The following is a 16,860-nucleotide window of genomic DNA, read 5'->3' as shown; positions in this document are numbered from 1 at the left end:
CAACTGTCTACAGTGTCTATGTGCAATCACACTGAGTGGAGAATACATTTAATTTCATTGTAAGGTCGGATACATGAGGAGGAAAGGTTGACGCCGCCTCTCAGCAGCAATCAAAGGCTGGCAACTGAGCATTGGAAATTGAACAGATTAGAAGTCCTTGGCAGTGATTCCCAAATGCTCAGGAGACTCACTAGAAGCAGCAGCTTTGACACTTTGGCCAGCTAGTTAAATAGTGTTGGCTATAAACATTACAAGGCAAGAGATTGTCCCATTACGTGCTGGCCCTGGAGCATACACCTCCTGCCTTCTCTCTCAGGGGCAGGGGCAGCCTCTACACCAAGGGACTCTCATGATACCCCGTGAATGACCTTCCACACAACAGCAGAGAAGAGGAATTTTCATTATTTGCTTGTTAACTCTAAAAATTAATTACAGAGAAGGGTGTTGCAAAGAAGTCTAAGTGACAGAGCTCCAAATCTACTGAATTTGAACTTCTTTTTCACAGTTTATCCAAGAATGAGAACTGCTTCATGTGGATAGTTTAGAGATCAGACTGGAAAGATCCTCATGCATGCAGTTCCCTAAAATAAATTATTTAAGTTGTTTGTCCATTTTTTTATGAGAAAAAGTGCTTGTAAGAGACAGCTTCCCTATCGTGAGTCCCTGAATTTAGGAAACTAAATCTATATGTAAGCAACAAAAAATCAGAGCTCTATAGAAATTCGAACGAAGTCATGAAACTGAAATTACATGCATGAATAAATGATTGCAGCATTATATTTATATTTTAAAATAATTAGTAGTGATAGGTAGTCATTGTCGAGAAGGCAGAAAGAGGAAGACAGAACATATTTTTAAACATCCATCTTGGCACTAGAATTTTCTGTTTCACTCTTTCCTGCTGTTCCTTTGAGGATGTTTCCTTTGTGGACACATTCTTCATTACATAAGCCCTTTTACTTGTTAAAGCAAGGCCCAGTGAAATCAGTAGAATTATGCCACTCACCTTGTTGGGCCATGATCCATCAGCATTCAGGTTGTTTGGGTTTTACAGTGGTTTGTCATTTCTGAGGTGTGGCAGCACCTTTCCCACTTGGACTGGTGTGGACACTGTGAATGCAGGCAAGGAGGTGTTAATTCCTCTGAGTGGTCAGGTGCCAGTCAGGAGTTCCTCTTTCAATAGAGAAGTACCATTTCTCACTATTAGACCAGCTAAGTAATTCTTCAGTTCTTTAGTTCCTTAGTTTTACCAGCTGGACCAGCTAAAATGAGTGCTTAGATGCCATCTGAGAAAGAAGGTACATCTCAGGAAGGAAAAATAGAAAACAGTGCAGGCAGTGAGTTAGAAGATTGAGGCAACACATGTGAAACAATTAAATGTTTATATGAAATAGAAGGGATTGGAATTATTAGGGAACCTCTGAGGGGCTGAGTTTCTGTTTTAAGATGCATGGTGAAGATTAAAGAATAGAGGAAAATTACCAGCACAGTAAAAACTTTGCCTTCTGTTTGTGTAACTGTTGATTTCTGTCATTACCATTTTGATACTGGGGTTCCTACTTGTTTTTAGCTTTGGCATTTGGGTGTGATGGACCTTTCTGAGTATGATAAATTATTCTTTCAGCAAATTTAGGCACATCATCAGATAAATATTTTGAAGTGTGTAACTTGCACCATCCCCAAGGAAATGAGTCTAGGATTATGGAGAGACAGAGAGTAATCTCTCACATGTATTTATCTGAACTAGATCCAAGCAATTCTCTTTAGTTAACTGTGTCTCAGCAGTTTTGTCCTGAAAAAATAATTATTATGCAGAATAGATGGCTGTTGCCTAGCCATCCTTCATTCTCATTTTTTGGTTTTGCATTGTTTATGGCATTTATTCAAAAGCAATCCTGTAATATCCTTGGCAAAGTGATCTCTCTCTTTCCCTGACTAATGGTCTCTTTTAGTGAGTTCTCTTTCCTTCACTGTGTATGGCCACAACGTGCCTGCACTGTAAGGCTCTCACGGAATCTCAAAGGGGTTGAGGTTGGTTTTACCTCTGAAAATCACCTGGTCAGCCTTCCCTCAAGCAGGGAAGGAACATCCTCAAAGGAACAGCAGGAAAGAGTGAAACAGAAAATTCTAGTGCCAAGATGGATGTTTAAAATCTCTGAAAATCACCTGGTCAGCCTTCCCTCAAGCAGGGCTATGCAGAGCCAGTTGCCCAGGACCATGTCCTGAGTTTCTTTGTGTGTCCAAGGATGGAGAATCCATCACCTCCCTGGGCAACCTGTGCAAGTGTTTGGTCACCCTCCTGTGAAAACATGTTTCCTGTTGTTCAAAGGGGTTTAAAGTGGTTCCAGTGTTCCAGTGTGTGCCCATTGCCTCTGGGTATAAGGGATAAAAGGAAGCAATGGGCCAGTTAGCAGCTCCCCACCACCCTCAAAAAACCCCGGTTTTGTCACTGAGCAGATGAGCTTTTGATGTAGGTTGTGATGCCCTGTCAGAAGTTGGCTTATTTTCTAGTTATGTTGCTGAAAAGTTGTCTAAGAGACCACATAAGCTAATCATGTTCAGTACCTAGAAACCTTAGCGTGACCCAGAATAAGATTTGGAACAAATACACAGAAAGTGTTAACACAGCTTCTTTTTCTTTCCTTGTCAACTGCAGGTAATGCAGGTAGTGAAAGAACAGATAATGAGAGCACTCACTACCAAGCCTAGCTCTCTGGATCAATTCAAGAGCAAACTTCAGAATCTCAGTTACACAGAAATACTGAAAATACGCCAGTCCGAAAGAATGAACCAGGAAGATTTCCAGTCTCGTCCAATTCTGTAAGTATTGTCTTCTCTCCCCATTCATTTTTTCATGGAATGATTAACAAGGGAGAATGACATTTGTGAGCTCTTCTGGGGAATCCCAGGGAGAAAAGCTGTCCAGGGATCTGTGCTCAAAAGCAGTAGCAAGGCATCTGCTTAAAGTACATGTTTTCTTCTGCTGGGAATCATAACTTTTTCCTTGAGTTCAGTGAAACCAGATTTGGCAAATCCCAGCAGGATTTCTCTTGGCTTCTTTATATGAAACAGTGCTTTGACATTTCCTAGCTCTGCATGATTGTGAGTCTGATTTTGGTGCTAGTAGTGTCTTTCAAAATAAAATCGAACTAATCAAACACCACGACTTTGTCTTCTGTTCAAGGCCTCTCTGAGCAAGACAGGGAGAAGCCCAGAAGAAGAGGAGCCAAAACACACTAACTTTCCAAAGGAGTTGTCCTTGTATATAACATTATTATAAATTGGTGTTAATGACAAGCATTAATTTACTTATTTGTAGCAACATTCTGACAGCTTGCCAACCCTTTGCTTGTTGTTTACTGCAAAGTATGGAAGGCTAATATTGCCTCCATAGCTCTTTCTCATGCCTCAGAATATTCTTTGTTCTGTTGTATGAGGAGAGGAGGCTGCACTTGGCTCTGGACCAGGTCTGGGCTTGTGGCTGAACTGATGGCACAGGACAGATGCAGACTCTGTGCTGTGCAAATGCTGTGCTGAGAACAGCAGGAAGCTTTTGAGATCAGCTGAGAGATGGTGAGGACTCCAGAAGCATCAGCTGAAATGTCATGAAATCCTGTCTCTTGCAAGTGGAATACCTCATGATACTCTAAATCTCCTTTTCCAAGGCAAAAGTATAGAAATGGATTTAGACCAGAGCATTCCAGGATTCAGAAGCAGGATATTAATTTGGATTTGTTTCTGAAGGATACAAATATCTAAGTACAAGCTCTGGGGACACATTCCTCCAGGGGCAGCAAGGCAACAGTGGAAGTGTAAGCAAAATGGAATTACAAACTAAATTTTAACCATACCAGTGTGGATCAAAGGGGGACTGCTTCTTTTATGTTTCCAGTGTGTTAGAAGATACAACCTAATGCCCAGTTAGAACTGATGTCACTCGTAGTAATGCATCAATTAAAAATTTGCAAATGGTTCCAGTTAGTTTTGTATTGTTACACTGCTCAGAAAGCCCCTGCAAATTCCCTGCAACATTTAGCAGTTCCAGGCTGCTCAGAACTGTGAACTCATCACCAAAGCTTCTCATCTTCCCTGGTTTCCTTATGACTCAACAGTTTAAGTATGATGCAGGTCAATTATTTATATTCTCTTGCACCATCACCTAGCACTGAAAGAGTTGCAAATGCCCTGTGCAAACTCTTAATTTACAGTGCCACTCTGGCTAGTTGCTGCCACAGTGCAGAGTCTCCTTCCCCACCACGGAGCAAGTGAAACAGCCAACAGAAATAGTTAAAGGCAACTGAAGTGTTACCAGAGAATCATTTCAAATTCAAGATAAAGGCTAAGCCTAAAGGCTATGAAGGCTAAGTAAATCAATAAGGTGTTTAAGCAATCACAACTGCATTTGCAGAGATTTAACTCTGTGCATTTGCATTTTGATTACATCCATGATCACTTGTTCTTGACTGTGAAAAGAAACAGTCCTTTCATTTTGTGCTTTGATTTGATTCCCTGTACTGAACTCTGTCAAATTGCATAGATGGCACAGCTGATAGAAGTACAGAATCATGGCCCCATTGTAGGGAAAGAGACTGAGAGTGAAAAGAGCAATCGTGGCTGTGCTGTATATTTTAAAGCCCTGCAGATATGCTAAAAGAGATTGTGCACAAAGAGATGGTGCCTGTAACATCAGCAGACCTTATTTAATTCTGCTTGAGAATATGGCAATCAGGGAGTGGCTTTTCCTGCCTTGAACATGATAGAAGTCTTTCTTTTTCTGTTCATTGTATGAAGCACTGTGGTTTTAAGCGTCCAAGCTGCTGGATAAGAGAAGCTTCAGTGAAGTTGGTTTGAATGTAAACTGGAATGTGTTGCCTTAGATCCTCATAACTACAACAACTTGTTTTGCAAGGATTAGTTGTTTCTTTTATATGAGCATTGTTGTATCATATGAAGTAAAGCTTTATTAATATCTACTTTTGATTAGGAAAAATAGAAAGTCCTTCAGAAGAGAGTCAGGGATTTGGTGTCATTATTGGTCATCCAAACGGCCATTCCATAATGAAATATTAAAGTATCCCAGTTTCATTTTGAATGGCTGTAGAAGAAGTTGGCTAGGAATCCTGTGGACCTATAGAGGACCAGAGATCTCCTTGACAAATTAAATGGCAACAGAAATGGGTTAATGCTAGAAAAAAAATTTGGCATCCAGTTAGGGACTTGCTGGTTAAAGGAGAGTTAATGGCAACTAGGGAGCCATTAATAAGCAACATCTGTGTGAAAATCAGCAACACACAGGGAAAGCGAGGAAGGTGTCTGGATGCTTTTCTGCTTTTTATCCTTCTTATTTCTCTGCAGTGTTAGAAAGAGTCACTACTACCTGCTCTGAATGCATGATCAGATGAGGGAGCATAGCTAGACACCAGAAAGATGCCTTTTGGACATTTCCAGAATTTCCCTTTGGAAATGTCCAAAAGGACAAAACATATGAAACCAGTTCTGGGATTAGTCTCCCATTGTCTTGTAATAATTTAAATGTCTGTAATATGCCCCATTCTGGAAAGAAGACCACTGTCAAGTGAGTTTTAACTATAAGCTGGAAAGGTAAAAGCTGGAGACAGTTTTACCTGGTGCTGAAGAAGAATTTGTCTAATGTGGAAATCTTGAAAATAATTTCTAATGATTTTCAGATATTTTAAAAACAAGTAACTGCTGTTAGTATTGCCTCCAGTGTTAAGACCGGTGAGATCACGAAATTAGCAAACATACATATTAATGTGTGTTTCTCTCCACCCCTCTGTCTTACCAGTGCACAAACTTTTTATGTTCTTATGGGCCAGAAAGACAGTAGGAAACTACTGGCAGTTTTTAAAGTCACTGTCTCCTTAGACTTAAGTCTGTTCTCTCTCTTCACAAAGTACAAACTGTTAAGCAAATGTCATCTGAGGGACAATAAATAAATATTCACAAAATGTATTTGCATTTATGATCTTCCTTTAGCTGATTGTTCCTGATGGGTTTTAAAATTAGGCAGGAGGACGTATTTCTTGCACAAAGATTGTTTTCCTAACCATCCTGTCCTTAGATACTGATGGTGAGGAACAGAACTTTGTTGCATTCAGATGGCTTTCAGAAGGAAATAGAGTTGGGTTTGATTGTTCTGACCCATTTCTGTCGCCTCAAAATGGTGCAACAGAAACCTTGACAGTGAGGAGCACTGAGTGGCAGGATCACCTTGCAAAAATATTTCTGGAGTCATGATGTCAGAAAAATGGCTGAGAACCATACAAGTCAGAGTAACCATGTGTTGGCATGAGCTGCTGAGGACAGTAAGTGCAGAAACTCACCCTGGCAAGGGCACGATGGTCTTACAGCCTTTCACTAAGTCGAGAGTTACCAGGGACTGTTTCTGCATGGAAAAATGAGTTGTCTCCACAACTTCTGTGTGATCAGGCAAGGACCATCAAACAGAAGAGAGTAGCACACTGAGCTTTACGACTTTGAGAGCAAAAATGTATGTGTGCAGAGGGCTTCCAGAACATAACCAAAGGTCCCTTCTTTCTTACATCCCCTTCTCCCCTGCAAAGTCTGCCTTAGGCGCTGAAGTATTTTAGAGAGGATTACCTGTTTCATTTTGAATTGGTTAAAAAGTCCTTCTCTTCCCCTGGTTTGTTAAGGGCAGGTGGGGCATGAGAGGCCAGAAGACAGAATGTTATGAGCAAACATTCAGATGTTAATGTGCTGGGTGACCCATTCATTTTTGGTTTTTTGGTAGTGTCTTGCAAATATAATGTTATGATATCCTTAACACCTACTTAATGATAACCATCCAATTTCTGAGTTAAACTACCTAACTATCAAACTGATGTTTATACCAGTCTTGAATGTTTGAAATTACTCCAGCTGGAGATTTAGTCAGCAGCCTGAACTGCTGAGTAATCCACACTTGTGTTTTAACACTGTTATCCTCAGCCCCTGCTGTCAGGTTTTACCTGAGGAACAGAGAAGCTCACAAGCTCAGTAAAGGCAAGACATTCAGTCAAGCACAAAATTATTTTAATCACAGTATTTAACTATTGAACATATTTATATCTTAGATCCCAATGGGAAAACAGCACTGCTTGAAAATTCAAGTCCTAAAGGACTAATAACACATTTCCAAAAGATGGCCTGTTTCTATAGTTACAATGTTTCCTTGGGTTTTTGACCCCCTAGATTTTCACAGCTTGTAAATATGCAGTGGGTTATGCATCCAATCATTTTGTCAACACCTAGGGGAAAGAGGGCATTTTATTCTAAAGGCCTGATCTTTGTAGCAGAGGATTGGCAGTGATTTCAGTGGGGGTCTGGCAGATCAAAGGCGTAGGATCCAAATGAGTGTGGAAATCAGCAGAGAATGGGCTTCCTAAGTTTTCAAGAAGGGAAAATTTTTTTGTTGTCTCTATGGGATACCACAGCTTAGCTTCCTTTTGATGATGATTGCTGGAACATACTGCCAGACAGAATGATTTCTGGTATTACCCAATTTGCACAGCAATGCAAAATTATGGTTCTGACAAACTTCATATTTTATAAATCTTCTACACATTCAGTTATTTCTTTTTAATCTTACTAGGCTTGCTGTCGAGTTGATGTTTAAACCTGTCTTTTATGTATTCTTAATGAATCTAAGTGAGGATATAACTGATGAATTCAGACATCTGTGAATCCATGTGATGGTGTACGAAATTGAACTTTAAATATCATGTGCATATGTTTTCTGCCTAGTTCTTGACATGTTGAACTCTTATCAAAATAGGATGGAGAAAATGGATTTTCTGAAGAATGTATATGATTATTTCTAGATGTATTGTAGGTCTCTGCACTCCTGGGCAAAGATGAAGTTGGATCCTTGGGTGTTCCCTAGTCATGAATTAGTCTTCCACAAATTCTGATAATAATAAAGTAATCAAATTATATGAGATTAAGGACAAGAATATAGCACTGATCATTATTAGTTTTGCTCATTGGCATTGCTCCCTACTTTTTATTGTTGTTTCAAAGTGTTCTAGCCTTCTTGTGTTGCCCTAAATAATAGTGCTAGAGAAGTATACTGGCATAGGATCATGCAACAGAAGGTGACAGACTCTAAAATAAGCTTCACAGGGCTCCTATGATGAAAGAGCATTATTTGCTATGGAAAAATCTTGTTGATGCATTATACCAAGTGTTATTTTTAGAATGAGGAAAGTAATACAAAAACAGGCAACTTGCCTGAGTCATACACTGATGTTGTAACAGGGAGATGTCTACAACAAAGATATCCTGACTCCTGTTCTTTGTTAAAAGAAAAAGGGTTTTTTTTTCTGGGGCAGACTAGATTCTGACCTGGGCTTGTCTATGACTGAAGTCCTCTTCAAACACCCTGCAGAATTATCTTGTGAGACTCTGTTTCAGAGGAAGGATGGTCTTTGATTGAATTTTACAAGTGCCTACTTTCTCTCCCAAGGGAACTAAAGGAGAAGATTCAGCCAGAGATCTTAGAACTGATCAAGCAGCAACGTCTCAATCGGCTTGTGGAGGGCACCTGCTTTAGGAAACTCAACAGTCGGCGTCGGCAAGGTACAGCTCAGACTCCCCAGTCTGGCCTTATATTGTCACTTTGGTCTCTAAGTTGAGCTGAGGAATACTGTTTTCATTGGCAGGATCCTTGGTTGTATTGCTGTCTTGACTGCTTTTACCAAGAGGCATCTGAAAGCATCTCCAAGTCACAAATTTTCAGGATTTCCCGTTTCCCTGAAACTTATCACACAAATGATCTTTCAGCCTTATCACACAGATGAGCTGGAACAAGTTCAGCCTTTGACAAAATCTCAAGCAGCGGTCTCACATTCTGAAATTAGTATTTTGATTTCTACCTGAATGTCCAGACTTCTTGTTCATCTCAAAACAATGTCTTTGCAGGAATAGCACATGAAACTTGAATTTTAATCTCTCAGTCTTTGATCACCTTTATGTATGCAATGAGTTCATTCTGCACCCTTCCCTCTAGTACTGTCTGTCCTTTGTTTTAGTCTTACATTGCCATGTAATTTTATTATGGTGTTTAAACATGCTTTTTGCAAGCACTTATATCAGTAATTCGTGTACCTTCTATGAATACTTGATTGATATGAGAAGATTATTTTCCCAATTCTATGAGTCATTGCTCATTCTATGCAGTAAAACTCCCTATGGTTCTTTTCCCTTCAGAGATGCCCGTTTCCTTCTCCAGATAATGTAATGGGGACATAGTGTAAATTCAGGAGATTAATTAGAAGTCATATCCAAAATTTCTCTTTAAATCCCTCATTTTGTGAGGATTCAGATTACTGTTTGCTTTCCTCTGTAAATACAGAACAAATTAGAAAGTTACAAAAGCTAAGAGTAAGAACTGACAAAGATCAATATTTGAGACCTTCAGATTCATTGGGGAGAGGTGCATTCTTCACAGAGAGAAGTATCCCTGCAACGCCTCCTTCCTTAGAAACAAGGAGGCAATTTTCCTTAATGTAGGTTCTTTGTAACCTGTCAGGCATACAAACACCCCTGAAGCCCACTGCACAGACAAATGGTCAGTATTCCACTGTGAGTTTCTGTACAGACTGGATAGAGAGGCATGATACATGATTTTCCTTCACCAATATACTCATGGAGTGAAAGTAGGTAAAGTAATGTGTAGTTTGTCCTGCTACCAGTAGTGAGGGTTGTTTATTTTATTCCTCTCTCACAGCCTAATCCAAATGACTTAAATTCAAGGGAAGGAGCAGGATTTGTAGCAAATATTCTTCTTTTGGCTGATCTCCAAGAGGAAGATAGACTGTTTATTTTATCTTAAATTGTTGTTAGTTCATGATTTATAGGATCAAGAGCCTTAGGGAGTATAAATTCATTCAACTTATAGGAGTACAGTTGAAGCTAAAAAATAATTTTTTTTTTAAATCAATGTAATCTTCTCATCCTCAATTGAGAGGGTTGCTTCCTATTGTGCCTTGGAGTGAATTCTATAGGTCATGAGATTAATTGCTTTGATGTCATATTTATACAGGGTCAGAAATAATTCACGATTCTTTGGAAACAAATAAAACACGCAACCATGCCTCAAAGAACATTATCTTGACTGAAATAGATTGTTTTTCACAGATGGAAGCCCATTTAGGAGGTCATGTTTCCACATGCCCTTGAGAATTGTGTATGCTTTATGATAGACTTCCTGTATTCCCTGAAACAGAAGGGTAAAATACCATTTGTGAGGGAGGCAGTAGACACAAAACCATTTAGAGGATGATGATGTGTGAGGCCACCAGGATTAAATTCAGTATGGCCAACCCTGTCCTGGGGTGCATCAGGCACAGCATTGGCAGCTGGCAAGGAGGGGATTGTCCTGCTCTGCTCTGAGCTGGGGCAGCCTCACCTCGAGTCCTGTGTTTAGTTTGGGGCACCACAATGTAAAAAAAAAATATATATATTAGGCTGTTAGAAAGCATCCAAAGGAGGGCAACAAAGATGGTGAACAGCCTTGAAGTGAAGCCAGGTGGCTGAGGTCATTTGGTCTGTTCAGCCTGGAGGAGACTGAGGGGAAACCTCATTGCAACTTCCTCAAGAGGATAACAGGAGGGGCAGACACTGATCTCTGCTCTGTGGTGCCCAGGGACAGGACCTGAGGAAATGGCATGAAGCTGAGTTTAGAGGAGGCTTCAGCTGGATATTAGAAAAAGGTTTTTCACCTGGAGTGTGATCAGACACTGGAACAGGCTCCCCAGGGAAGTGGTTCAAGAAGCATTTGGACAGTGCTCTCAGGCACACGGTTGGTTTGTTTGGGGATGGTCTTGTGCAGGACCAGTTGTTGGATTCCATGATCCTTGTGGATGTCTTCCAACAACTCATCATACTCTGTGATTCTGTGACCTAACACAGTGTGATTTAATGAAGCATGCTTGGCTCGTAAGCCATTCAATCAGGGTCCTTTTTAGGTATGTACAGTGCCTAGCACAGTCCAAATAACAAAATGGCAGATCACAGCGAGTGGAAGAAGCTCTCTTAAAAGCAGTATTTGTCCTTCGTGTTCCCCAGAGCAGCACAAACTGTAAAACCAGGGCTGTCATGATGTCAAGAATTAGAAGATGAAGTAAAATGAGTGGAGAATCCTAAATTTAGCTAGTGATGCTAAACGTTATGACAGTAAACCTTTCAGATGTTATGACAGTAAATCTTTCAGATAATTCCTCTGAATGTCCTGATAAAAACAGTAGAAGTCCCAGATTCTGAGTGTGTCTTCTGTTAGCTTTGTCCCACATCCCCATCTCCTCTCTCTAAAGCCACCTCCTGTACAGGTGCCTGGTGCTACCTCAGGGGGTTTCAGGAGTCCTTATCACCTGCCTGGTGCTCCAACTGACTCCACTTGCTATGGAGCATTACCAAGGCTCTAAAAGGGACGTAGTCCATCCAGGTTGGATGGAGCTGAAACAGAAATGAGTCCTCTTCTGAGGCATCACGATTTTCCTGTTATGTGGCAATCTACTTGTAAGGGTAGCACGATCAGGTAGGTGTCAATACTGAAGTGTGTACACAGTTTTGTGCCTTTCCTATGATTATTTTCTTCCCTTTAAACAATCCTGGAACAAATGTCACAAATCCGCAGATTGTACAAGAGGAACCTGAACGTGCCCTACACAGAAGCTGAAAGCATTAAATTGCCCATTTAAAGATAATTAACTGGCCTTAGCCCATGATAAAGGCTCCAGAGCAAACTTCTATTAAGATTGTTGTTTGAACATGTGGTAGGACACACATGATTAGTCACAGTAAGTTGAAAAAATTGACTTACAAAAAAATGGGAAGGGAGTTTACAGCCTCTTATGGCCTTTTGAGAAGAGATTAAACACTTTCATATATACTTAGCATTGGAAAGCCTCCAATCCAGCAGGTGATTCACTGGGAGGATGCTGAAGATTAAGCCATGAGGTATCTACATTCAGATCTCTGCTTTTTGTGTTTCAGCACAGGATTATCGTAGCAGGATCCCTCTGTAGCTGAAATTCAGAAATATCATTGTTGTCCCAGCTGGATCCTTAGGACTTCCAAAAAATACATGGCCTTTCCCTTGCAAGGTTTTCATAGGAGAATTGCAGCAGTAACTCCTGGGTTTTTGTTAAGTATATCAATCATTTGGAAATGAAACAGCAAAATCTAACCTATCCTTCTGATCGCTGTTCAACAGCAGATCATCCTGCTCTGCAAATCCCCACTTTGTTCGTGGGCCATGAACATCTGCTGAAAGATAGATCTCTTCAGATTTCTCCTTCATTAGATAATTCCTAAAAGAAAAGGGAGAAGAGTAAAGCAAAAACCTGCCAAGCACTCTACACCCCCAGTAGTTATTATTTCCAGTAGAGCTAAGTAGCAGATAAAGGCATTTTATTGAGGATAATAGATACTTCTAATGCTGTCATCTAGTACATTTGTGGTATATGTAGCAACATATACTCTTGAAAATAAATTTCCTTTTTACCTTTATAAAGATTGTGGAGAAATTGCATGTTGTTGAAGTGGTTTTGAAGCCAACATGAGGTTTCTCAAACAGTAATTTTTGGAAGCAAGGGAAACCCTGCTGATACCATTAGATTAGAAACACAAGGTGCCATGGAAGTAACCTGGAAAGAGAAACCTTAACTTGAAACAAAAAATCGAGTGCAGAGAGGTTTTCCATCTCTTGCTAGGATAAGTAACTCACAGTTCTGAACAACACACACTTTGACTTTTTTCTGCCAAGCTCTTTTCTACTGTTACTTCATCCTACTCTCCATGGTCCCACAAAAAACCTAATATTCTGTGAGTACATGACTCGCTGAGAGGAGCCAGTTAACCAAATATGCCTCCAACAATGCCACGGGTCAATTATTTGCATGTTACTTGGAGAGTTTCCTGGCTTCACCTAGGCAGTTTAGATGAGTTGGAGTGAAAATGTCAATGCAATTTTAATAGAGACAGAAAAAAGTAAAAGATTAAATATGCATGCCTACATGCATGTATAGATATAAAATCTGCACAAATGCATGTTTTCAGAGATCTATTTAAAAGCAGGTTTCTCTTGCTAAATCTGTGAGGATGCTTTTCTTTGAACAAAAAACTAGTAACCTTGAACGTATCTTGGGAAAAAATACATATTCTCAGACTTCTGTTCATGCATATCTGAGCTATTTTCTCCCCAGATTCTAACAATAGAGCACTTCTGTACTAACCACAGCAGTCCTTTACCTGGAATAGTATTGTTAGAGGCATATGAGTCATTGGCCATTAATGCACTTGGAAACACACTGTGTGAATGGCCAGGCACTCTGTAGCCCATCAGCAAAATGTTCTGTGCTCTGCTATTTGTTCACAATTTTGAATATTACTTTTGTAGCCAAATTGTAGGTGATTTTGTTATTTGGGATTTTTTTTAACCTCATCTATAATCTTCAACAATATGCTGTGACATATTTAAGCCCCTGCCTGCTCTAGCAAATATCTAAAAAATCAGAACAATTTGCGTGGAAACTTTTCAGATTAAAAACCAGAATGAATAATTCTGTTTTCCAAAAAAGAATTTGGAAATTTGCATCAGTGGTCAGTGAGCTGAAAGACATAAGAAGTTGCTGGAAAGTATAAATAATGTAGTGTCTCAAAATTGTGATGAAATATCAAGTCCCCCTCATCTCTAAAGACTGTGGTTAGTGTCTGCCCTCCCTACAGCTTCTTGCTCTGAGCAGGAGGTAGGTGTAGTAACACTGGATACAAAACACAGAAGGGACCTAGTCTTTGGGGAAAATTCTGAAGCCTGGGCCTAAAACCAAAACAAACCCCATTCCTTCCTGAACTCACAGTTGCCCTATTCCAGCCAGGCACATGCATGTGGATCTGCCAGATGTGGAGTACAGGGACTAATAGGGAAGTTCTGTCCCAACTTTAAACCTTTTGTAACACTTCAGCTCTGAAGACTGTGGTTTAAGAGTTTTAGAGGGTTTAGATAGTAGTTTTTCTTTGTTTTATAAACACCACTTTTGAGTCATAGTAGAAAGGAGCTTTTTCTTCTGCTTATTTTTTTATTTATCAATTTTGAGCTCAAAGGAAATGCTGGCTACGTCCCATGTGCTGTTCTACAATTCAGACTTCCTCACTCTTTTTTTCGGTGGAAGCAATTTCATATAATTTTTGACTGTGGGATCATTCTACACACTACTTTTCCAATGTAGTTGTGTTCAGCACTTGCACTACAGTAAAATAGCTGCATCCAGTTTCAAACTGTTCCCCTCCAAGGCACTGAAATCTCATGTGAGTGGGATATTTGCTGATACACTGTTTGTAGCATCACGTACAGCTGAAGCAAAAACCGGGATGGGTAAGGCTGAGGTGGCTGTAGAAACAGGGGTCCCTTTTCCTAGCAACATGCCATCACCCTCCTCAGCCTGGCTGGTGCAGTCATTTAGTGGCTGTGGTTGAGGAAACCTTGTTAGTTCCATTTGTAGCTTTCATTTAAGGGCTTTCCCCTTGACAGCAAGGCTGTGGCAGAGCAGAGTTATTAGTGAGCCCACAGGAGCATTGTGCTGGACATGCTTCAAGCTACAGTCTATGGCCTTTAGTTTTTAATTAACCCTGGGTTATGGGGAATTGCTGAAAAGGTTCCTCACATATTCAGAGCTTCGGTTTCTTCCCATTAAGCCACCCCTTCCCAAAACAAAATAAGATATTTTCATGGAGGAGTGTTCCCCTCTTTTATTATTGAAACGTGGCACTGAAAGAACCAAGGTTACCAAAATACTAGCCCCCAAGGAGGTAGAAGAGCCAAACCCTTGCTAACACCATGTGTGATAAATTGAAAGGAATCCATTATTTTTATTTTTTCTCAGTTAGACCATCTTTTTGCCCAGGTCACTGGGAAGGTAGTGAAACCATGTCCATTTCTATTAAGAAAAAATTACTGTTTTAATTTTAGAGTTGGAAAGTTGTATTACTTTGTAGAGCCCCATAAGCAATGAGGTTGCAGTTAAAGCTAGGTGTGAAAGCCTCCTGCTGTAGTTACTGGCATTGTGGTCAACCATTAGATTCCATGGGATATATTCTTCAAGTATCAGGCTTTGCTGGTAGGTTCTGGTAGAGTTCCCTATAAAAGGTATGAATCTTGAAAATGTTCACATACATCCTTCTGAGGTACATAAACTGCTTAATGAGTTGCGCATGTGTGTGCTCCTCAGATGAGAGTCTACTGAATCAGGGCTCCTACTTGCTCTAGTCTCAATTCCCTGCAAAAGTTTTGCAAGTGGGGTCTTCTTCTCAACCCCATACTGTGCCACACTGTATGTTCTGCTGCTTATAGTCCAGGGGTGCTTATATTTCAGCAGCTCTTCTTGTATGCATCACAGGAGCATAATCTCAGGCTCTCTACCATCAGTCTTACAGTGTTGTGCATGCCTGTGAAGTTGATGGCCAGAATCTCTCCCATGGCCATTTTGAGCCTTTGCCAGAGGTTTATAAGGTTTTTTGAAACCTTTCTGTTGAAGGGGCTGCACACTCTGAAAGAGGTTTGAAGAGTGTAGTTTTTTTGCCCAAACCTTTTAATCCACTGGGACAAAGAAATTTAAAAGGGCATGTGAAAGTCCCCTTTTATCATTCAATTGCCTGTGTTTTACTGCACTGTATTTTAAATGACTGGCCTGGAGTGTCCTTCAGGACACAGCTGGGTCCATGAGGCCAGTGTTTTACTCAGAGAGCCAAGAAGCCCTTCCTCTGCTAACACCCCAAATGAGCTCACATATGCTGGTTCCACTGCTCCTCCAATGTTTTATCCAAAGGAGGCTCCCAGCGCCCGCAGGGCTGTGTCAGTGCTAACGCTTCCCCCTAAATTGTCCCTCAGGCTGCTGCTTGGCACAGCATCAGCACTGCCAGTACGAGAGAAGCACAGAGCCAGAAAAGCCCTCTGCCCCCCTCCACTGGCATTTTAACATCCAGCCTTGCTCTGAGCTTTTGGAGATTTAGTTTGGATGTAACAAGATTGTGTTTTTGACAGCTTAACATTGTGTGATCTACTTTTTAAATGGAACATGCTCTGACAAGGGAGGGTAACCTCTTTCTTGCCATTTCAGAAAGGGAATTGGCAAGCGCCATCCTTGCAGGCTAGGCAGAGTGGTGGCCTCGCTCTGCAAAGGCAATGTCCTTCACAGGAGCAGATTTTAACAAATGTTGTTGGGGGGAATTATGTCCTGCAAAGCACAAGTTGTCAGGAGCTGTAAATGTGCATCTCTTAGGAAGGACTAAAATGCAAACTGGGGTGTGAACTTGCATGGTCACACGTATATTTGTGACCATGCAAAGCACTGCAGGACAAGAGACTTAATGTCTGCTTTTTAAGTTCTTGCATTTTATTAGGTCCAGTCTCTCCATAAATATGGGGGTGTTCTCCTATGTCTATAAAAAAAGATATGAGTCATAATTTTCATAAAGTATGGGATATTTCAAATTTATCAGTTTTTGGGTGTCCCACACAAGACAGCTGGTAAGGCTTGATTTTCACAAAGTGGATGCTAAAAATGTATCTTTTATGGGTAAATTAAAGTTATCCACTCAAAGTAGTTACTTTGCCAGTTCTGGCCATGAGGGTATATAATATCTGGTAAAACTAAGTAAATTTATTCTCACTAGTGGGTTTTTTTTTTGAGCCAGTGACTATGTCAATAACAAAATGCCTGTAGATTAATGCCAGCTTCATTTAATCAGGTAAAATTACTGAGCAAAGTCCCTACCCTTCTTATATATACACCCCACACATTTCTTCTTCTGGAAGAAAAGACAGCCTTTCCCTGTAGCACC

General features: G+C 40.4%; 1 protein-coding gene across 3 annotated transcripts in view; it reads left to right on the top strand.

Annotated features, from left to right (window-relative positions):
- Positions 1-16,860, top strand: part of ELMO1 (engulfment and cell motility 1) — a 303,943-nt gene that overhangs the window by 271,953 nt on the left and 15,130 nt on the right. For all 3 annotated transcript variants that reach the window (XM_059473758.1, XM_059473750.1, XM_059473768.1), the window contains 2 exons: positions 2,657-2,820; positions 8,486-8,598. In XM_059473758.1, the coding sequence (XP_059329741.1) occupies positions 2,657-2,820; positions 8,486-8,598 (277 nt within the window). The remainder of the gene's footprint in view (positions 1-2,656; positions 2,821-8,485; positions 8,599-16,860) is intronic.

This window comes from Ammospiza nelsoni, chromosome 1 (genome assembly GCF_027579445.1).
Source record: "Ammospiza nelsoni isolate bAmmNel1 chromosome 1, bAmmNel1.pri, whole genome shotgun sequence".
Lineage (NCBI taxonomy): Eukaryota > Metazoa > Chordata > Aves > Passeriformes > Passerellidae > Ammospiza > Ammospiza nelsoni.
The sequence above is the reverse complement of the archived record's forward strand: the minus strand, read 5'-3'. Positions and strand labels throughout refer to the sequence as shown.